We start from the raw sequence: 22830 nt of genomic DNA on the forward strand, positions 1-22830 counted from the left end.
CATTTGTGAGCACACGTTAGCTGGGTCCTTGTCCTCAAAAATCCATTTTATGCCTCAAAAAGGTTATACAGCATTGAGATTCATTCGCTACGCTGGATTTAAAGGATAACCATATTCAAATATAAATCTTAAAAGCGCTGAAGAAAATAATGGGAAGCTGATGCAAGGATAAGAAAGCATTTGGGTCTATTTAAGGATTCTGAACAGATGGGTAGATCTACAGATTAATAATAAAAGCTGGCAAAAAGCCAACCTCTTTGACTGAAGTGAATGGGAATTAAAGGGAAAAATGATACAGTGATAGGTAGATTTGCAGAGCTTGAACTGAGGACTCCTTAATGATTCAACCTTTAACTGTAAATAAGATTACAAATTCTTTAAAAGGTCTAAAAAGCTTTGTTCTTTTTACACTCTCAAAGGTCACTTCAGTATTTTACTTCAGTGGTGATATTTTTACATTTTTCAGCCTCCACCAGTAATCCAACAACCACCCATTTTTGGATGGCGGTTACTTTACAGCCTCTAAATACACAAAGTCATAAGCGAAACATATGCTATTTAATGCTAAGAATGTGCAATCCAATAGGCTCTGAGATAGTGGATGATTCAGAAATAAACCTGGAATAACGATGCTTTGTTGTACAGCATTTCACATCACCATTCCCATCATGTATGACTGCATTTGATAGTCAGACATGATAAGACTTTCTGCTGGATCTTTGTGTAAATCTTTCAACTCTAGCTCAACACAATGAAAAGATAGGAGATACCTTGAGGGCTATTCAGCATTGCGTTTTACACATGCATTATTTACCAGGTTGATATCTCAAGGAGGCAGATCTTGTAGAGAACAAAAATCTTCAAAAAAAATTGCCCCAGAAAACTAACCGACCTTGCCTCAGCCAATCGCCCTTTCTTTATAGCATCTTTGGCTACCCTGTGTTGACTTCCGTGCCCCATTGTCAAACTGTAATTATCTCACTGATTAAAACCACTAATGAATCTTGATGGTTGGTGCTCAAAATAAACAGAAAAGCAGCACTGTCCTGATTATCTTCTAAATGTCTTTCTTTTCTCTGCATGGTGACTGTATTGGAGGGAGTCTAAACAAACAGAAGGAGAGGCGATGGGAGTAATTCTACTGTGCCTTCCAGCTATAGATTTTAAGTCATCATGCTCAGCTGCTGAGTAATCAGACCCCAGACTGACAGTTTGGCAGATATCGAATCAGTGTTAAAAGTGCAGGTCTTTACTTCTCTTTCTCTTCCCTACAGCACTGGTTGGAGTTTACAAAGTCAATTGCCAAACAAATGAAATGTAAGTATTTAGTTTGAGATCCCTGATGAGTTTGTTGATACTGTTTTTGGTTTATTCATTTTCCAAGATGTCCAGAGTTGATTAGAGTAAAACCCCTGAAAGAAATATATCTCCTGTTTGTAGCCCAGCCTCCATTCACCATGTGTTTGCGTGTCAAGTTTTACCCACCTGACCCCGCTGCCCTGAAAGAGGAAATCACCAGGTAAGACATTAAGATGGCTTAGTCGGCTCCACATGGGAAAAGGTGGGGTTAATTTATATCATATTCTTCTTCTATGGGAGACCTTTTGAAGTTTAAAATATGATAATTTTATGTCTTATACCTGAATTTGCTTAGAGCTAATTTTCATCTGCAGATAACAGTTGAACTTTTTGCACAGTAATCGAGCGAATACAAACAAAATGACACATTGCAGAGGTGCACACAGTAATAAAATATGCCATCAACAAATGATATTTGACTGTAAGGTGTCAGTTTTTACAACTGCCTGCCAGTTCACATCTCTTCACAGTCATGTTTTGCATTTCTACATGACTTAAATGCCTTCATTACAACAAGCAAGTATGCTAATGTCACACTGTCTGCAGCCATTTGTATTGACTACTGGGAAAACTAGAAAAAATAAATAGTTAACAAATGTAAAAAATTCAAATAAAAACCAGATGTGCAAGAAAAAAGGGGGATTTAATGCATACCAAGAAAACTGAGCGACTCATTTTCACTTGCAAATTTCCTTCTATCAGGTCACGGGGATCTGTCACTTGCAATTTCAGAATAGGGTCAAGACGTCTGCCATTACACTGAAATGGGACTGCCAATCATGACGCTCATAGAAAAGAGAGAAAAAACAAATTACAGACACACAATGAAAAAAAACTGCAGTGTCAGCCTCGTTTTATTTGGAGCTCAGGGCATTAGAAAATACTGAAGGGCAAACTTGAGTTCCTTTTGTTGTGCTTCAAGTTAGCTTACATTATTATTATTATTATTATTATTATTATTATTATTATTATTATTATTATTATTATTATTATTATATGTGTGTGGAATATTCCTTTTTAACACAACTTAAAGCAGGAAATGTGTATAGATGTCTACCTTTTTGCTTCTTACACTCAACAATCTAAGAAATGCTGACACAGATCAAACTTAAATGGCAGATGTAAAATAATAAAAGTCTCCACAGCAAAGAGAGACTTTTATTGAACCAAAAAGGGGTGGGGAAGACATCTTTTTCTTCTGCCCTTACTTATCTCATAAAATCCAATCAGATAATGCCTTTTTATGCTTCTGTAGCTGGCTTTTACAAAATGGAAGAATGAATAATACCACTGCAACTTAAACGAGATTTTTAGGAAATCCTATTTGATTTTAAATAAGGAATCCTTTTCAGTAAATTGTTATTCGCTTAAGGAAAAAAAACCCTGGAAAGTATAATAGCAATTTTAATGGGAACGTTGAAAATGGGTTTCAACTTGGCCTCTTTATTAATGAGCCAAAATGACCCTATAAATTATCTAAAGTCCAGTATTAAAATGGGCAAGTGGTTATGAAGGGGCAGAAACCCACGCTTTTCAATTTGTAAGAGTACTCCGAGTTCAGCACAGTGGCCTGTGTGCAGAGAGGATTTGAGTGTTTCCTTTTGTGCAAGCCGTGGTGTCATGAAGCTCTGTGCCACTACTGTATGGCGTGCAGCATCTGTGACAGCTGAACAAACTGCTGTGAGGCGTGAGCCGGAGAGCTTCCAAGTGCACAGATCCCTGTAAATCACATCCCTCGACTGGTTGCCATGCAATGAAATCTCTTATTCACAATCCAGCTCATTTTGATAGACCAGCGCGCCGGCAAGGCAGAGCCCCTCCATCCTCATCCATCTGTTCCGACTAGAGGCTTTTACAGACAAATGAATGCATAGCGGATAAGCAAAAATATATCTAAATAATACCAGTTATTTCACAGCAATCCTGCTTTTGTGTATTGTAAAAGAAACTTGGGTACCATGCAAGATTTTGTGAGCAATGAGGTGGCAAAGGCAGTAGAAATTACATAAAAATGAACCTTGTATGAAACTTGCACACATTGAAGACAACAAGTAATAACCTCAGTAATGTAAAATGCTCAATAACCACACTTTTTCCCAGCAATGCTTAATACTTCTATGCTATTTATTGCTTTGCTGCTTGGAGAGAAGCAGAATCACAGCCGTATGAAATGAATTTAGGGTGAGCAAAATGACAGACAGGAATTCTTGGATGTTGTAGAAGAGACCAGAAGATGAAGTTGTACCCAGAGGGTTTGTCCATGAAACTGCAATCATATTTTAAATCAATCTCAATTCCCAAAATGATTATGTATAAGCTCGAAACTCCAGCGACAGACTGGTCCAGACCTGTCCAGGGTGTGCTCTGTCTCACACCCTCTTCAGGCTCTTCATGAACATGTAGAGAAGCTGGGAAAGGCTGAAGCAGCAGAGGATGGATGGATGCTCATGCTCTGTGTGAAATTAGAATAAATTTTCACCTTCTTAAATGCATGACCAGTCCATTTTAGAAGCCTGGACATAAGATGATGACTCATTTTTCTCATAAATTGTGTTATAAGTGAATTAAAAAATGGGCTACAAAAAGGCCTAAGTATTCTAATAAGGTTTCAAAAGTTACATTTATGTATTTTACATTTTACTGTGGTTGTGGTCTACAAGGTTGCTTATTCGTAGTAAACACAGACATACAATCTCAAGTCGCCTTAAAACACTCGTGTCATAATCTGTCATCATGTCTTTCACTCTAAACACTTTATAGAAGTCAGCCTCAGCTCTTATTTGGTACTCTCAGAATTTCATCTTCTAACAGTGACTTCCCATATACTATATACGCAGCCTCAAAAGGCACTTTAATTTTAAATTGTAAACATCTAGACGTCCTATGAGTAATGACCCAAATCAGTTTCTCTGTGTTCCACTCCACAGATATCTTGTCTTCCTGCAGGTTAAGAGGGATCTCTACCACGGCCGCCTCCTGTGCAAGACATCAGATGCAGCTTTGCTGGCTGCCTATATATTACAAGGTATGACAAACAACCTTTTTTGAGACGAGTATGTTTAATCATACTGTAAACATATATTTCACTGTGTGGTTGTGTGCAAACATGTGAGCAGAGTGTGTTTAAAAGCTGAAGACTCATAGGGTTCATACTGTTGTTTGCAAAGGGAATCGGAGTTTGTTGTTTTTATGCTGAACTGAAATTTTTTTTTTTTAAATAACAGTATGAAAAGCAACTTAGATAAACTCAATGTAAAAAAAAAATCATCAGTTTAATTTAAGATGTTTACATGCTTTGAAACCAAATCTGAGAGTTCTGACAAAAAGACTTCCTGGTTCCTCTGGGTGTTAGACTCATCAACATGCAGAGGGGTGAGGTGCATTAAGAAACAGTTTCCCTGTCACACACACTACCAAACATCTCTGCTGCCAGGATTCTGTCTCTCAGACATTCCCTGAATCTAAATGTCCTCTGTGTCTCTTTATGTTCCTACAGTAAATAATACAAACCGCAGTGTGCCTTAGAACGCATGCATTAACAAAATTGTGCATTTCACACTAAAATAATGTAGACGAATAAACAGAATAACAGGCCAGAAAAGAAATGTAATTTTTTTGGGTGAACTGTGTCTTTTAATTATTTAGCAATAATCACTTGAGAGGGAGAATAACAGTTTGAATAAGAAACAGCAGCCTTGAGTGGCTGCAATACAAATGTGGTTTCAACCACACCAGTCTTTAGAAATATTGTATTTTTATACACCAGATAAAGAGAGTTCATCTGCGGGGGCTTAAAAACATTACATATATATAATATACACTTAATGCAATGTATACAGTTTATTTGTGAGTTGGAAAACATCTCAGCAGTTACGACAATCACAACTCTGATACTATCACATGGGCAAAAAACTTCCCCAATCTTTTGCAGCTGGCACTGTAATTAAGTTAGCTGTCATTAGCCTGGTTATCATAGCACCTATTTTTATGGTGGATCTACTTTTCTTAACCTAACCAAACCAAACACAACAACAGCTCAGATGAAACTGAGAAACTTTGCAGATTTACATGCTTTTTAAATATTTTTTCAGTCACAGTGTCTTTTATGCTCTTTTTATTAAGTCTGTCTTCTTTTTTCGGTGGGGGTGGGATGGCTCTGTGAAGGCTGTGAAGCCAGGAATGAGAGCTATTCCACCAGGATTTTCCACCACTGAGTCACACTTTTCACCATCTGAGGTGACATGTAATCGCCAATAGGGACACCATTTCTCTGAAAGGACCTATATTGGCCAGAGTCCCCCTTTACAGTATAGAAGAGTCATATTCTCCAAGACTTGAAAAAAGTAACCAAGAGGAAGAGCAAAGTATTCTCATCTCAAATCACTCGTTTTACAGTGTGCTTAAATTTTGTTATTGCCCAATTATGCTAAATAATTACTACCTATGTTAATTTGAAGTAAATTACCATAGCTGTCTCGTGCTGCACATCAATCCTTTAGACACAAATAACACATTTGAAGGTTTCAACTCTGATAAATTCCACTAAACTGATGTTTACATATTACATTGTGTTGATCTTTGTTTGAATGTCAAAGTTTTGATTCAGAATAAAGATTCGTGTATTCGTGAGCAGATGTTTTAACCTTGAAAAATTATAATCTAAGTTTAATCTTTTTACTACTATTAGTTTAAAGAAATGTCTTTCAGTATCATGCACCCCAGCACAAACTCTTTTCTGTCAAGGCCAACCACATAAATGAGAAAGTCAAACATTGTCACTGGTAGCTGAACACAACATAAACTGAAATAATTCTGAGTAAAAGGAAAGACCTTTTAATGTCAAAATTGGCAAAGTGAAAATATTTTTCACTGTTTTCTATGTGACATTTTCATGCTCAAAGATATGCTGGGCAGCAGGACGGAGATAATATTCTCTTAATACTGAGAACACACTGTCTCTCTGTGCATGATTATTCAACTTGTACAATTTATCTTTAAACTGAGCTAATAAGAACAACCCCTGTATGATGAACATAATTTAGTCCAGTTGTTTGTTTGAAAGTTCAAGCAATAGCATTTAGCTACGATTTCTTTATCCCATAGTTGGTTGAAGGGTCTTACATCACAAAAAAGTGACTCATGGGCCAGCTGGTAGCACATACACCATCTAATTTATTACCTCAGCAGTCCCAGTTCCAACTCTGGCCTTTTGCTGTATGTCATCGTTTCACACTTAGCTTTACCTATCAATTAAAGGCAAGGCAAAAAGCCAAACATAAAATCATTTAAAAAAGTCATCCTTTTCTTTTATTTCTTTCTTTTTAATTTTCCAGCTGAAATTGGTGACTATGACCCTGGGAAACATCCAGAGGGCTACAGCTCCAAGTTTCAGTTCTTCCCGAAGCACTCAGAGAAGTTGGAGCGGCGGATTGCTGAGATCCACAAAACTGAGCTGATGTAAGGTGGCATCTGTCCAGATGCCTGCATACCTGTGTAGTCTCCTTCAGTTTTATCAGAGGCAAGGTGCAGGCATCACAAGAGCATAGCTGACTTGGAGCACCTATGCAATCAACTATTCTATATAATATATAGCTTCTTATTTAACTTACATGAGTGCGGATGCGGGCCTGCGGGATGCATCCTCCCGCAGGCCCACCACCCGCAGGAGGCGCCATAGGGGTCGGGTGCATTGTGAGCCGGGTGGCGGCCAGGAGCGGAGGCCCTGGCGGACCGACCCCCGGCTGCCAAGACTGGCAATAGGGACATGGAATGTCACCTCTCTGGTGGGGAAGGAGCCTGAGTTGGTGCGTGAGGTTGAGAGGTACCGGCTAGATATAGTTGGGCTCACCTCTACGCATTGTCTGGGCTCTGGAACCAGTCTCCTGGAGAGGGGCTGGACTCTGTCTCAGTCTGGAGTTGCCCCTGGTGAGAGGCGGCGGGCTGGGGTGGGTATTCTTATATCCCCTCGGCTTGCTGCCGGTACGTTGGGGTTTTTCCCGGTGGACGAGAGGGTTTGTTCCCTGCGCCTTAGGGTCGGGGAACGGGTCCTGACTGTCATCTGCGCTTATGCGCCGAGTGGCAGTTCGGAGTACCCAGCCTTCTTAGAGTCCCTGGAGGGGGTGCTGGAAGGTGCTCCACCTGGAGACTCTGTTGTCCTGCTGGGAGACTTCAATGCTCACGTGGGTAACGACAGCGAGACCTGGAGGGGCGTGATTGGGAGGAACGGCCTCCCTGATCTGAACCCGAGCGGTGCTTTGTTATTGGACTTCTGTGCTAATCACAGTTTGGCCATAACGAACACCCTGTTCGAACATAAGAGTGTCCATAAGTGCACGTGGCACCAGGATGCTCTAGGCCGTAGGTCGATGATCGATTTTGTAATCGTATCACCAGACCTGCGACCATATGTTCTGGACACTCGGGTAAAGAGAGGGGCTGAGCTGTCAACTGATCACCACCTGGTGGTGAGTTGGATCAGGTGGCGGGGGAGGACGCTGGACAGACCTGGTGCACCTAAACGCGTAGTGAGGGTGTGCTGGGAACGTCTAGCAGAGGCCCCAGTCCGCGAGATCTTCAACGCACACCTCCGGCAGAGCTTCAACAGCATCCCGAGGGAGACTGGGGACATTGAGTCCGAATGGACCATGTTCAGCGTCTCCATTGCCGAAGCTGCTGCATTGAGCTGCGGCCGCAAGGTGGTTGGTGCCTGCCGTGGTGGTAATCCCCGAACCAAATGGTGGACACCAGAGGTGAAGGGAGCCACCAGGCTGAAGAAGGAGGCCTATCGGGCTTGGTTAGCCTGTGGGACTCCGGAGGCAGCCGACAGGTATCGACAGGCCAAGCGGAATGCGGCTCGGGCAGTGGCTGAAGCAAAAACTCGGGTGTGGGAGGAGTTCGGAGAGGCCATGGAAAAAGACTTTCGGACTGCCTCGAAGAGATTCTGGCAAACCGTCAGGCGTCTCAGGAGGGGAAAGCGGTGCTCTACCTGCACTGTGTATAGTGCTGGCGGAGCGCTGTTGACGTCGACTGAGAAAATTGTCGGGCGGTGGAAGGAATACTTCGAGGACCTCCTTAATCCCACTGACACGTCTTCCGGGGAGGAAGCAGAGTCTGGGGATGAGGGGTGTGACCCACCGATTTCCGGGGGCGAGGTCACTGAGGCAGTTAAACAACTCCTTGGTGGCAGAGCCCCTGGTGTCGATGAGGTCCGCCCCGAGTTCCTGAAGGCTCTGGACGTTGTAGGGCTGTCTTGGTTGACACGTCTCTGCAATGTTGCGTGGAGATCAGGGGCAGTACCTGTGGACTGGCAGACCGGGGTGGTGGTCCCCATCTTCAAGAAGGGGGACCGGAGGGTGTGTTCCAACTACAGGGGGATCACACTCCTCAGCCTCCCCGGGAAAGTCTATGCCAGGGTGCTGGAGAGGAGGGTTCGTCCGCTAGTCGAACCTCGGATACAGGAGGAACAATGCGGTTTTCGTCCTGGTCGCGGAACACTGGACCAGCTCTTTGTCCTCTCGAGGATACTTGAGGGTGCATGGGAGTTTGCCCAACCAGTCTACATGTGTTTTGTGGACCTGGAGAAGGCATTCGACCGTGTCCCTCGGGGCGTCCTGTGGGAGGTGTTGCGCGAGTATGGGGTGTCTGGCCCATTGCTACGGGCCATTCAATCCCTATACAACCGTTGCAAGAGCTTGGTTCGCATTGCCGGCAATAAGTCGGACTCGTTCCCGGTGGGTGATGGGCTCCGCCAGGGCTGCCCTTTGTCTCCGGTTCTGTTCATAATTTTTATGGACAGGATTTCTAGGCGCAGCCAAGTGGCGGAGGGCTTTCGCTTTGGTGGCCTCAGAATCTCATCTCTGATTTTTGCGGATGATGTGGTTCTGTTGGCTTCATCGGGTGAGGGCCTCCAGCTCGCACTGGAGCGGTTCGCAGCCGAGTGTAACGCAGCGGGAATGAGGATCAGCACCTCCAAATCTGAGGCCATGGTTCTCAGCCGGAAAAGGGTGGAGTGCCCACTCCGGGTCGGGGATGAGTTCCTGCCCCAAGTGGAGGAGTTCAAGTATCTCGGGGTCTTGTTCGCGAGTGATGGGAGAAGGGAGCTGGAGATCGACAGACGGATTGGGGCTGCGGCTGCAGTAATGCGGACGCTGCACCGGTCCGTCGTGGTGAAGAGGGAGCTGAGTGTAAAAGCGAAGCTCTCAATTTACCGGTCGATCTACGTCCCTACCCTCACCTATGGCCACGAGCTGTGGGTAGTGACCGAAAGAACGAGATCGCGGATACAAGCGGCGGAAATGAGCTTCCTCCGAAGGGTGGCTGGCCTCTCCCTTAGAGATAGGGTGAGAAGTTCGGCCATCCGGGAGGGGCTTAGAGTAGAGCAGCTGCTGCTCCACATCGAAAGGAGCCAGCTGAGGTGGTTCGGGCATCTGGCAAGGATGCCCCCTGGGCGCCTCCTGGGCGAGGTGTTCCAGGCATGTCCCACCGGGAGGAGGCCCCGGGGCAGACCCAGGACACGCTGGAGAGATTATATCTCTCGGCTGGCCTGGGAACGCCTTGGTATTCCCCCGGACAAGCTGGAGGAGGTGGCTGGGGAGAGGGAGGTCTGGACCTCTTTGCTTAGGCTGCTACCCCCGCGACCCGACCTCGGATAAGCGGATGAAGATGGATGGATGGATGGATGGAGTGCGGATGCTTTTAGATCAACATACGGCAACATTGGAATTCTCATTTAGGATATTAAGACAAGATAGGCAAGCATAATTTCTTATATATTGTAAAAAGTTCTGAACTTTTAATTATGTAGCAGGTATTGTGAATTAAAAGCAGTGATGTAGAGGTACCTAGATGTTTTTTCTGTCATGTGGTACAAAACCTTTAAAGAATGTTTAAAAAAACATGAATACATTTTTTTTTTACTGTGCTGGTAATTTGTTTTAAGATTTTGGAAAAATTGTAGTTCTTCTGTGGATTTAGACTGACTGGATAATTTAAGACCAGCTCAGTGATGTTGAGACTAGGAGTACATTGTACAATGTTCTGTACAATGTTGGAAGATGAACCTTGCAGATAGTATTCCTGGGCAAAAGAGGATTTAATCAAATAAACAGCTCCACAGTAACTTATACTTGCTGTATATACAATGTACAAAACCCAGGAGGACGCTGGCACTGGGTATAGATTCAATCCTATACTGCCCTCTGTTGCTCATTTCCTTCCCATAATTAAGTACATTCCCTGGAGTTAAGTGTCAAAGGTTGTCCGTAAAACATTTTGCATAAGAATAACAGTGTAATTTGCTAAGATACAAGAAACTTGAGTGTGGCAAAGGGATAATGACGTTAATTCAGTTTATTTCAGACTGCCTGAGCAAAAACAAAGAGCTACAGTATGTTCTCCAGCCGAGCTAATGTGACTCATACACTAGTTTCATCAAGGATTATTAATAGAAGAAAATGTAGACAGCAGATTGATTTATAATCCTTTCATTCCTGTGGTCAGTACAACAGCTGTTAGAACATTCTAGTCACTGCTTTAAAGTTTGACCTGCAGGGCTAAAAACTGAAGTAAGCTTTTGTTTGATTCTTTACACACAGTGAACAGATTTAATTATGTATCCTTGATCTGCACAGTTTACACCCTGGTAGCTATAGACATTTAAAAGAGTAAGTAGATGGTTAGAGACTTTTTCTTTAGGAAAATTAAAGCATCCAAACCTTTCTGATGCTACACATTATCAAGTTTGATAATGATAATCTTCACATAAGTCTGTCTCCATGAATTAAGAGTTGTGACAGAACCCAGTATGTTGACTTTATTTATTTAACTTTTTTCTCAGAGGTCAGACTCCTGAAACATCAGAGCTCAACTTTCTTCAGAAGGCTCAGATGTTGGAGACCTATGGGGTCGACCCACATCCATGCAAGGTTATCATTAAGATTTACAGTAAAGTGAACCCTAACATGAATGACTGAATGTCATTGTGATTTAAAATGTTAACTCAAATCCATGTTTTTACAAAAACACGGATGTGCTGTCAGGATGTGTCTGGGAACCCGGCTTTTTTGGCTTTCACCCCTTTTGGATTCACTGTGCTGCAAGGAAACAGGAGGGTTCACTTCCTCAAATGGTGAGTAGAGATGAAGAGTTGAAACTTCACTTGATAATCATATTCATATCAAAGGTTTGTACTAGCAAGACAGTGACTTTATTTTAAATAAAATCTCCCCATCAGTTGCAGAAAAAGCTCAAATATGAATTAAGCATCAAAAGACTTTAACATTTAAACTTATTTTAAACTTTTATGCCCATGAATATATCAGCTACATTCCACTTCAAAATGACCTCAGTGCTTTAAATAAAGAAAAGAACAAATAAAATCCTAAACTTAATACAATTTCACGCATTGTTGGAAAAAAACACACAAAGTACAGTACAATTTTTAAAATATTGTGAAATGTGATGCAAGAGAGTCCAAAGGAAAAAAGTAACCAGTTATCCATACAAGAAGATAACAGTAACCTTTGTAAGACCGCAGAGAAAGCTTCGAGGTTTTCACAGCATCTGACTTGTTTTGTTGTTTCCAAATCAGCATTTGAGCTCTTGCAGCTCTTGCACAGAAATGAATCACTGTTAGCCCTGTTAATTTACCTACAGCTCTTAATATTTTACAGCCTTTTTTGGTTTATGTCTCTCCTTTCTTTTGCTCACTTTCTCCCCTATTCTTTCTGGTCTGATTTCTTTGTTACTCTGTTTGGTTTGTCTTCTTTATTTTAACCTCAGGGAGGAGGTGACCAAACTTAAGTTTGAAGCAAAGACGTTCCATATATATGCAAATCAGAAGGAGGTATGTGTATTCATTATTAAAACTGCCTATTCTAGCCTGTGGAGCTCAGGAAGTTAAATGAGTGCGTCCATGTTTTATGCATGGAGACTACCACTGGGGAGCCACTGTACTATATTCTTAATGTGGAAATAAATGAGGAAGGATTTGACAAAAATGTGTGCTACCCATAGGTTTTAGCAGACAAAAGAGTAAAATAAAGACACTGTGTTAGAGGCGGTTGATGTTTAGATCAGAAGGATTATTTCTTTTGGGTTTTCTTTGGCTGATTGGTTACAGTGCCCTTTAAATATATCTGTATAGACACCTTCTCATATTCTAAAACTCAATGTAGGCTTTGGTTTGAATGAGAATGTAAAGCCTTTAGATGAAAAAGAATGTTGCTTTCATCACAAATATGAGTTAATATAGTGGACTGGTTACAGGATAAGAAGATCATACTGACTTACTTTGCACCTACACCAGAGGCCTGCAAGCATCTTTGGAAGTGTGGGGTGGAGAATCAGGCCTTCTACAAGTGAGTAAAATTACATACAAAAACTGAATAGGTATCTTTTCATTTAAGCTAATGACTGTATTTATGGTTTTTCACTCACAGGCTAGAGAAGTCAAGCCAAGTCCGCACTGTGTCCAGTAGTAACCTCTTCTTCAAGGGTAGTCGCTTTAGATACAGGTATCAACAGAACAATATGTTTATTGCAAAGCATGATATGGGAATACTAAGTACAATTGGGAGTTTTCAGTGCTTGCCGTAGTGGTCACGTTTATCTGTTTTTTAGCGGAAAGGTTGCAAAAGAAGTAATGGAACAAAGTGCTAAAATTAAGAGAGACCCCCCGGAGATCCACAGGTAACAATCATAACAATCATGCATTGATTAAATTATGTAACAAATTGATTAAGCTCTGAATGCACTGTCAAATGTGTTTGTTTGGGGCTTTATGCATACATGTGTTTTCTCACAGGGCTGGTATGGTGCCTAGTAGGAGCTGTCCATCCATCACTCATGGCCCTCGTCTAACGAGTGTGCCAAGGACCCGACGAAGAGCTGTGCACATTTCCATTATGGAAGGTAAACCGCACAAACACAAGAGCAAAGTGTAGCTGAAGCTCTCACTGTGTTGGTGGAAGTCATGGGAGTCAGTCCTCAAACTGCCAAACAATATATGTATTTGCAAGTGTGCAAAAAGAGGGCTGTTTAACCAATAATTTTACCTAGTATATGCTCATACTATAGCATTGTTTGGTTAGTGATGTTAGTCCATTAGTGGATGGTTACTATTAACATGCTGACATCATAATATATCATTTTTGTGGATATAAATTATTTGCTATTGTTACTTTATGAAATACAAGTGCTATTATTGGGCTTTATAAGTGCACAAATACTGCACATGGATCATTTTAGACTGTTGGTTGCTAGGTAACACGATGGCGTCACAATATCTATAGGTAAGTGATGGCTGTGATGGTAGAGCGGGTTTTCTACAAACTGGAAGGTCCACTGTTGTTATCCCCGGCTCCTCCATACTGAACCCTGAGGAATCCATTTGAGTGTGAGAGTGCTTGTGAAAGTTAGATAAAACACTAAGACATAGATAAAGGCACTGTATGAATGTTCATGTGACTGGGTAAACGAGACTTCTAGTAGAAGGTGACATGATTGCTCACACTGAAGAGAAAGGCGCTATAAAAGTATTCTTCTTCTGGCTGCTCACTTTAGAGGGCATCTGCCTCTATTTCACCCTATCCACAGGTCGTCGTCTGTCACACCAGCCCTCTGCACGTCCTCCCTGACTATATCCATGAATCTTTTCTGTGGTGTTCCTCTTCTCCTGCCAGACAGCTCCATTTTCAACACCCTTTGTCCAATATATCCACTAGATCTCCTCTCTTAAACAAAGTACCTGCACATCCAAACCATCTCAGCCTTGCCTAACTTTGAATCGAAGCCGCTTGATCTGAGCTGTCCCTCTGGTATACTCATTTCTAATCTTGTCCATTCTCTTTGTTCCCAACAAAGAAACTTCAGTTCTGCCACGTCCAGCTCTGCCTCCTGTCTTTTTTGTTAGTGCTACCATCTCCAAACCACACATCATAGCAGATATCAGTACCATCTTGTAAGCCTTCCCATTCACTTTTGCTGCTATCCTTCACACAAGTCACCCCCTGACACTCGTCTCCACCCACTCCACCATACCTGCATTCTCTTCTTCACTTGTCTTGTGCACTGTCTGTTGCTTTAGATGGTTAATCCGAGGTGCACTATAAATCTATCCCATAAGAACCATCAGAGTTCTAAGAGGAACCTGTGTGCCATATTTGGTTGCTCAAATCCTGATAATACAGGAGGTATTAAATATGTTGCTATAGCTCAGATAGTTTTAGTTCATTTCTTTTCCTTTAGTTTACTAATATAAACACTTTATCCACTGTGCTTTTTTCTTGTTTAAACATATAAAGTCTTCCCAGTTAGGCCAGGTCTTACTGTAGCTACCTAAACTTCTTAGCTAAATTGCTGATTTCCATTAAATCTTGGGCCCTGGTGTTGAGGCATTACACTTACCTCAAAATATAGATTTTTATTATCTTTTAAAAAATTATTTTATTGGTTAATTTAGAGATATCACAGTCTGCCTTATAGTGTGCCCTGGGGGATCAGTCCCCCAGGGCACATAAGAAATCACTGTCTTAATCCTGTGATTTGATCTGGGTTGCACAGCAATGGCACAGCATTTTTTTTAGATTCCTTATAACACTATCAGACATAGTTGTGAATACCTGCATGGAGAAAGAGCGCAATCTAAGTGCTTTTCCATGTTAACAGCCTACCTACTTGCAAATGTCAGTCGCTTTCTCTGTATTTTTGTGAGATCTCACTCTTTCTCTAAAGGGTGTGCTTTACTGAAAAGTGCACACACTGCAGTGCCCATCAGCAACTGGCCTCAGGTATTATTTTGACATGAGAAAGTCATCCTGTCAGTTTATAAAGGGCACTTACCATCCTGCCTTTCCTCCAACAGGCTATTAACCTTTTGCCAATGCTGCCACTGAGAGTAAGTTTACTCTTTGCCGATAGGCCTCAGTCACACTAATAAACTTACAACATAGCCTGTCTGCAAAAAAGAAAAGCAAATAGAAAAAATTTATTTTATCAAACCAGCCTTAGTTCTTGTCCTGGACTCTGACATTGCACCCCAGTGTATCAGCAGGGAAGCAACCCCCCTGTGTTTTGTCGTGTTGCTATATTTGTACTGGTATTTCAACTGGCAATGATATCTCAGCCTGAAAAAAGCTCCTGCTGTCAGGGACCATGCTGTGTGTGTCACAGCCGACAGCAGGAGGGGAGGTCGAGGTGAACTGTGGCACAAGGGGACCACATTCCTGGGCCTTGTCTTTCACTCTGACTGTCTTTCTATTTATCTACCGCTGTCAGCCCGCCTTAACAGCATGTGGGAGCTTACTGCATAGAAGGGAGTAGTGCTGCTTAGCTAGACCAGTCTCAGTTGGAGACAAAGACAGGCAGCAGACAGGCAGAATACAAAGAGGCCGTTTTAAGATTTAGAAAGCGAAAGGATAGCAGTTGAAAACGTGTAGAAACTCAATTGGAAATAGTGCTTTTGCTGTTGTGTAATCATGGTGAAGTGTTTGATCCGCATCAAGACCAAGGTGAATGTTCATCTGCGTATGATCAACCATTGTTATCGGGATGTGAAGGTGCGTGTGCTGTCTTTGGGACCCAGGCTTTTGGGCAAGGCTCTGGGAGTCCTTCCCCTTTTCCCCGCTCTACCGGGGGGATCTTCAAACTCAGGCTCTGGACCTGGGTTAAGACAGGAGTCCAGGGCTCCTTCCAGGCTAGCTGTTCCACTCCAGTTACATGGCTGCAGCCCAGCAGGCAATCGTGCAGGTAAAAATCAGGCTGGTTTTGTTGGATTGAGATATTTTGTGATAGATTTCCTGATTTTTAAAAGTGATTTTTTTGTGGTTATATTTCAAAACATTACAGTATTAAGTGACTGTAAGACCTATTGCTAAAATCTAATGTGATAGATAGAAAGTTTGCACTGTGATGAACCTCCAAAAAGCAGCTGTGAGAATATGAGAACTGAGTAAGTTCCTAGAAGACATCGGTTTTATGTTGCATGCTTGCTTTGGGGTTACAGTTGCCATTTGTATTTCCTTGGACATAGATTACATGATGTGAAGGCTAATTTTCTTCTGCATAAGTTGTGAAAAGCTAGCCATTAAAAAGAAATCCAGCTTCCCTTATGACTATATTAGCATAAGAGATGTCAGCACAGTGTTAAAGAAAGCACAAATGTACCAGAATATTCTGGCAGCTCAGCAAGCCAAGCTCCAGAGGCTTGTGGAAACTTTGCTTCAGAACTAATTAATAAGGAACAAATGAACGTAATTTCCCTTTAGACCTCCTCTTTTATGTGCTATAAGGGACAGGTTCTTTATATCCACTTTTATATCTATAACTTTCAGACATAATAAGCATGTCTTTTCCAGGCATCTACTAGTTATGTGGATATTCATGAGCAACTATTAATTGCTGCATACCTATAAAAACTGCCTATCCAATGCAATGGCACCTACATGTGTAAAGCTGTTATTTCCAATATTACCAGATCAGCCTGCAAAAACAACATGATGGATAGTCTGTAAGTCAGTCCTCGATTCTAGGTATTTTAATACCGCCTGCTTTCAGAAGAGAAAAACAATACAAAATGATGACTTAACAATCAAGTAGGTTTGCAATCTACAGTCTATTTTATGGGGTAGTGGTTCACACATGAAAGATCCATAGTTCAAGACCAGAGGGAGACACAAATCCTACTGTACTCTTAAGTGCTGTTTTCCAGGCTGGATAAATAGGAGGATTGCATCTGGAACGGTGTCTCGCACAAAATCTGCGCCAAATAATACATGTGGATCCATCTACATCCACGCATTGGGGACAGACAACCTCTCTATGTTTAAGATTAGGGTTAAAGCTTTCCTTTTATAATATTGTTTAATTTAGTTAGGGCTGGATCAGGTGACCCTTAATCCTTCTTTAGTTATGCTGCAATGGGCCTGTTAGAAGAGTATTTCTTCTCCCTTAGTTCTTCACTCTTCTCCACTCATCTGTTTTCATTCTCTTTGTGCTTTCACACAATCTCTGCATTTAATTATTAGTTTTATTAGTCTTTGGTTTTCTTCCACAGTGTCACTTTTGTCCTGTCTCCCTCCCTTCACGCCCCAACCAGTCACAGCAGATGGCTGCCCCTCCCAGAGCCCGTTCTGCCAGAGGTTTCTTTCTGTTAAATGGGAGTTTTTCCTGTCACCAACTGCTTGCTCATAGAGGGTTGTCTGATTATGGGGGGGTCTTCTCTGTATTAATGAGAGTGTTTAGTGCTTTTTAGATGAAAGTTCGTTATTGTCCTGGATCCCGCATCTAAGACAAAATCCCTTTTTTAAGTGGTGCAAGGAGCACCAAACTTCCTTCCGGTTATTGAATCTTATGAACTCCTGCCTTTCCCTGCTGTTTGTGTCAGGTTTGGAGTCCCTTCGAGACAGTGCTCACTCCACACCGGTGCGCTCAGTTTCGCATGGCGACTCCTTCATGCCTTCAAGGAGCCAGACGGTAGATGGCAGTGAGGCAAGCACGTCAGCAGTCATCTCAGATGAGAACTACAGCCCCTCTGACAGTGTGCTGCCTACACCCGTGGCAGAACATGGAATGGAGATGCCTTTGGCTCGTCACCTCAATGGTGCCCCCTGCAGCATTGACGAGGAGGAGTCAGAGGCAGGGACATCGAAAGAGGGGCAGGCCACAGAATTTGGGCACAGCAGGAGAGAACAACGTATGGTCAAGAGGAGGCCCGCAACATCTAGCGAGGTAGAGGAGCTCAACAAGTTTATCCTGAGCGTGTTGCGTCTCTTCCTGGTTACCATTGGACTTCTGTTCGCCCTGCTGCTGCTTCTCATCATGCTGACAGAATCGGACCTGGACATTGCCTTCTTAAGAGACATCCGCAAGACACCTGAATTCCAGCAGTTCCACTTTGAATACTTCTGCCCTCTGCGGCGCTGGTTCGCCTGTAAGTTACGATGGATGGGAGGTTTCCTTGTTAGTGAGGCAAAGTGAAAACAGACCAAATGACTCAACAAAGGCCTGCGCTCATGGAAATTGGATACAGATAACAGACAGGTCAGAAGAGAAGGCAAGAGGAGAGAAATGGATGGCTCTGTTCCTGATTTCAACTAAGCTTCTCCCAGGAATAATCCTGTCACAAGCCACGTACTGTCCCCTGAAGAGCCTTGTTTATTACGTTTGACCATCACTACGAGGAAAGGAAATGTTACTTTAGAAATTCAGGTCATCAAGGTATTTTATTTTTTCACAAAATCACAGGAGCTGGGTTTAATTTGAAAACTGTATCAAGTATGCCTGAGTTCTCTTCTTCAACCACAGATAATAGTTGCCTTTATTTTTTTATTAATTTATATGTTGTATCATCACTGTAATACAAAACGATCTGAGGTGTTGGGGTGCAACTGAGAGTTTAAGACATTTAAAAGATTTAAAAATGGAGGGCAGACTATATCATCAGTTTTTTATATCAAATCAACAATATTCATGGTGATTAAATGTTATTATGGCTGCTGTTTTCAGGTGGTGGGCTTAGAGAAAGCGTGAAATTGACGAATAAGCATTACTGAATGTAGATGAGTCCTGAGTCAAACGTGTTTGCAAATATTATAGTTTTATACGATTCTTAGGCAGATGCAAATAGACGTTACACATTTCTCCAGATGTACTTTACAATCCCAGATCTGAAACATTCAATTTAAAAACACTGCTAAACGACTAGTTGTAGTAGCTTTGTGACACGGTGTGTGATGGTGCTGCCCTGACAGAAGACTTTATTAGCGGCCAAACATCTGCTGACAGTTTTTGTCCAGACACTAGGGAACTGTTAAAGTTTCATCATCCAATGACTAGAAATTAAGCCTTTTTAAGGATATAAATAAGTAATGGAGTTTATAGGTTTACTGTTTAAGAAATAGCAGCCAAATAACTCTAATAACTACAATGAACTTCTGTGCGTGAGGAACAGTTGTCACTTTGCTGTAGTTACTTTTACAGTAGTTATAAAGGTGATGGGACTATGTGAGCTAGCGCTATAATGGTAGTCAAGTGTCTGGTCAGTTCTTTGACTACTGCAATCTGTAGGAGTAGTTCATCTTGATGTGCAATACTGTTAATATAAAAAAGCAGATCCTTTCTATCAAGGGAAATTTGACTTTGTTTTACCTTTGTAAAGTGCAAATATTAGTGCAATTTTCCAACAGTAAATAGTTAAGAGTTTGTTTTTAGTTGAAGACCCATGTTGAGTGACTGTCATTCACCTTTGTTTAGCTCTGCTCTGTTAAAAAAAGTTATGCATTTATGTGTAATGGCTGAATATATTTAAATCATTTTTGTACCATCTTGTTAACGCACTGACAGTTCCTCACAGTGACTTTTAATGTACTTGAAGCTGTTTTTCGTTTGTTTTTGTTGCAGTGGATCTATGGTTTTCAGCCCTGCACTCACAAATGAGCCTAAGATAAGTCATGTTTACGTCGTTCTGCAACCTTCATCAACACCAACCAAAGAAACCGCTGTTGTCCCATACTTCTGTCAGTTTGTGTCAACAGATGGCAAAATAGTCTGCTGTCCTTCTCCGGCCTTATTTCTTGTATTTCACAGGTTAGCCTACAGTGTGTCTTTACAGCCCAGAGCAACAGAATCAATTCAAACTATGAGGTCAGTTTTCACTCTAAAAGTATTTGCCCTTTCAACAAGCCTACAAGTGCTTAGGATGCTGTGTGTATACAAGGAGCAATCAAAAGATTTTGTGGCTCTGCCCATAAAAAAGCAAAAAATCATACCTGATATTAGCTTGGCTTAGGTCACATGTTGCACACATCTGAACGTCTTTCAGTGCTGTTGACATTTTGAGAATGCTCCCTGGAAGTGGTGTCTGACCACTTGCACTTACCTGTGGGCAATGTCATCATGGACCTCAAACTCACGCAGAGAGCTAAGATGAACTTTCTGTTTTCACCCAACCATCATGTTGACTTTCATCACTGGAGATGAGAATCGCAACTCAAAGACCAAACAGTCAACAGTGTTCAAACCTGCAGGCGCCACAACAGTTCAGGAGCTGACCAGTCTATTTTTCATGAAGTTGCACACTGAATAATTCCCCCAGGGTCGACACCGGGTTGTCCCTTAATGCCCTGAAGCTTTAAAGGAAGCACATTTGAAGCAAACCACCTCAGCTGTGGCAACAGCCAGAGATCCATGCATGCCTTCCCAATTTTGTCTCCCTGAAAAGTTCATAGATTCTAAAAATGAAATTCAATCAATCCCTGTGAAGGGTTTTATTGCCCCTAATAAAATATCTCTGTGGAGCTGCAAAACATATTCAGACCTTATGATGAACATGACACAGCCTGTTAGCTATGGATTATCAACATTAATAACTGATACCACATGCTTGGGGATTTATATGAATATAAATATATCAAATAAACCTTGTATTTTTAACATTAATACCATGTTTTTATTGTATTAAAACGTTCAGAAATTTGTTAACAAGAAATAAAAATTTTAAAAAAACTACTTCCATGTAAAAGCCTAGAGTCCAACCTCTGTTTGGGCAAATTATTCAAACTGAAAAAAGTCTATTTTAATTATTAGTTTGAATTTGAATTATTATTTTGATAATTGGCAATGAAAGAAAACAAACCCTAAAAACATAGCCATTGCTCATTTTCATTTCAAAGTATTATTTGTCACAACCACACACACGTGTAAAGAAGTTTACCTTAACCCTTAATCCCTGCGATATCTCAATATCAGAAGAAAGTGAAATTTCAACAATGTGTTTCAGTTTTTCTGCATGATAAAGAAATGCTGCTGTAAGAAATGAAAGAAATCTGTCAATATCTTTGGACTTAAATTGTAAGAAATAAATGCATGAAATTACATCTCACCGCCCAAACTTAATGTAATTATCAAACAAAGTGACCTAATTTCTATCAGGTATGGTTTATACACTGTTTTTTTTTTTTTTTTTTGGCAGAGTTGCAGAATTTTTGGATCGCACCTGGTATGGTACAACATGCTGAATAGACATGTCATACAAAAAAAAAAAAAAAATTAAGCATGAATTATGTATGCAAAAAAGGATTTCAGTTTTGCAGGTTCCTGTAGGTGATTTAGAAAGTTGATGTGTTCAAATCTTATTCAAAGTTAACACAAGAATGATTGCTTTGAGAGTTGCTGTAGTGTTCAATGTGGAGCTTTAAATGCTGGTTTTATTTTTGTACCCAGAGTGAAAAAACCAGAAGTATTAGCACCAGTGTTTTCCCCTTTTACCACAAAGTTTAGAGAACAACATAAGCATCTAATGAAATATTTATATTTTAATTTAAAAAAACAAAAACACAAAAATAGATTTTGGGGTTGTTTTCAGACTTGACTTATTTAACCTCCTAGGACCCAGCATCCACGTATGTGGACATCACATTTTGGGTTGTGTAGACAAAATACTAAATTTTCCTCTACAAGGGTCTGATATCAACATACGAGGACACGATACTGCCACTGTTCTAGCGAAATTTAAAGTGAATGTCCTAATATGTGGACCTCATTTTTCTCAGAAACAAAAATGAGGTAAAAAAAAAAAAAAAAAGCATGTAATTCTTTGTTTTTACATTCATCGGGTCCCAATCAGCCCAAATAGCAAAGCGAAATTAAAAATGCAAAAGAGTTCAGGTCTTAGGAGGTTAATTTAAATGGTGTTCTGTGGTTTTTGATTGATGCGAGGCAATTGTGTATTGAAAACTACGGCTAGTAAAGGAGAACATTTAGCTTTTTACTCACCTTTATGTCGAAAAATCTACAACTAAAGCAATCGGAGCAATAAATGTCAGATGTAATAACCGTAAACTACAAAATGTTTGTCTGAGTCACACAAACTGTTTTAAATCCCCTCAAAAGGTGAAACGGTTTGCAGATGTATGCGTGTACCAGCAGTGGTAGACCGCTCTCTGCGATACAGAAACTTCTCCAAAAAAATCTTTTCATGTAAATCGTGTTTGGTTGTCTTAGACTAATTTTTGACTGAGTTTATAAATGTATCACATACAGGTTTACTTGGCAGAAACAACTTAACACCTGGCGGCATGGTCAAGATTTCCAATGGAAGAAAACAGGTATATTTTTAAATAATTTAAACAGCATTAGTAGCATTTTTAAACTGCCTGAACCTTTCCTTGTGCAATGTAGTTCACTGGCACGGTGACCAAGGGGTAAAAGTTCCACTAATAAGCAACTCTTGTTTTCAGTTTAATGAATGATGTAAACAAGGCCTCAGACATGGCCTTACTGTAAGCTTCCTTCCTGTACCATGGCCCTGCACATGGAAATGTCTCTGTAAGCATGTGTCCTGCATTTATTACCTCCAAACAAGACTGCTTATTTCCAATCACTGAAGGAGGACTCGTGTAATCTATTTATGAATAAATATCATCTATTCTTGACAACTGGGAGCTAGTCTGGCTACAAGTTCAATTCTGAAGTCAC

The 22830-nt window shown here is 41.1% G+C and overlaps 1 protein-coding gene across 2 annotated transcripts in view; it reads left to right on the forward strand.

Moving 5' to 3' along the window:
* LOC113024921 (FERM domain-containing protein 5-like) overlaps positions 1 to 22794 on the forward strand; it is an 86147-nt gene extending 63353 nt beyond the window's left edge. The window contains exons 3-15 of one of the 2 annotated variants that reach the window (XM_026172228.1): positions 1275 to 1317; positions 1441 to 1519; positions 4287 to 4384; positions 6693 to 6816; positions 11195 to 11282; positions 11397 to 11485; positions 12139 to 12202; positions 12625 to 12716; positions 12798 to 12872; positions 12979 to 13047; positions 13163 to 13269; positions 17741 to 19998; positions 22396 to 22794. In XM_026172228.1, coding sequence (XP_026028013.1) covers positions 1275 to 1317; positions 1441 to 1519; positions 4287 to 4384; positions 6693 to 6816; positions 11195 to 11282; positions 11397 to 11485; positions 12139 to 12202; positions 12625 to 12716; positions 12798 to 12872; positions 12979 to 13047; positions 13163 to 13269; positions 17741 to 18333 — 1521 coding nt within the window. In that variant the 3' untranslated portion in view covers positions 18334 to 19998; positions 22396 to 22794. Of the gene's footprint in view, positions 1 to 1274; positions 1318 to 1440; positions 1520 to 4286; positions 4385 to 6692; positions 6817 to 11194; positions 11283 to 11396; positions 11486 to 12138; positions 12203 to 12624; positions 12717 to 12797; positions 12873 to 12978; positions 13048 to 13162; positions 13270 to 17740; positions 20954 to 22395 lie in introns of those variants that run through there. The other variant, XM_026172232.1, reaches the window with a different exon arrangement.
* The last annotated feature ends 36 nt before the right edge of the window (positions 22795 to 22830 follow it).

The sequence above is a fragment of the Astatotilapia calliptera genome, chromosome 1 (genome assembly GCF_900246225.1).
Source record: "Astatotilapia calliptera chromosome 1, fAstCal1.2, whole genome shotgun sequence".
Lineage (NCBI taxonomy): Eukaryota > Metazoa > Chordata > Actinopteri > Cichliformes > Cichlidae > Astatotilapia > Astatotilapia calliptera.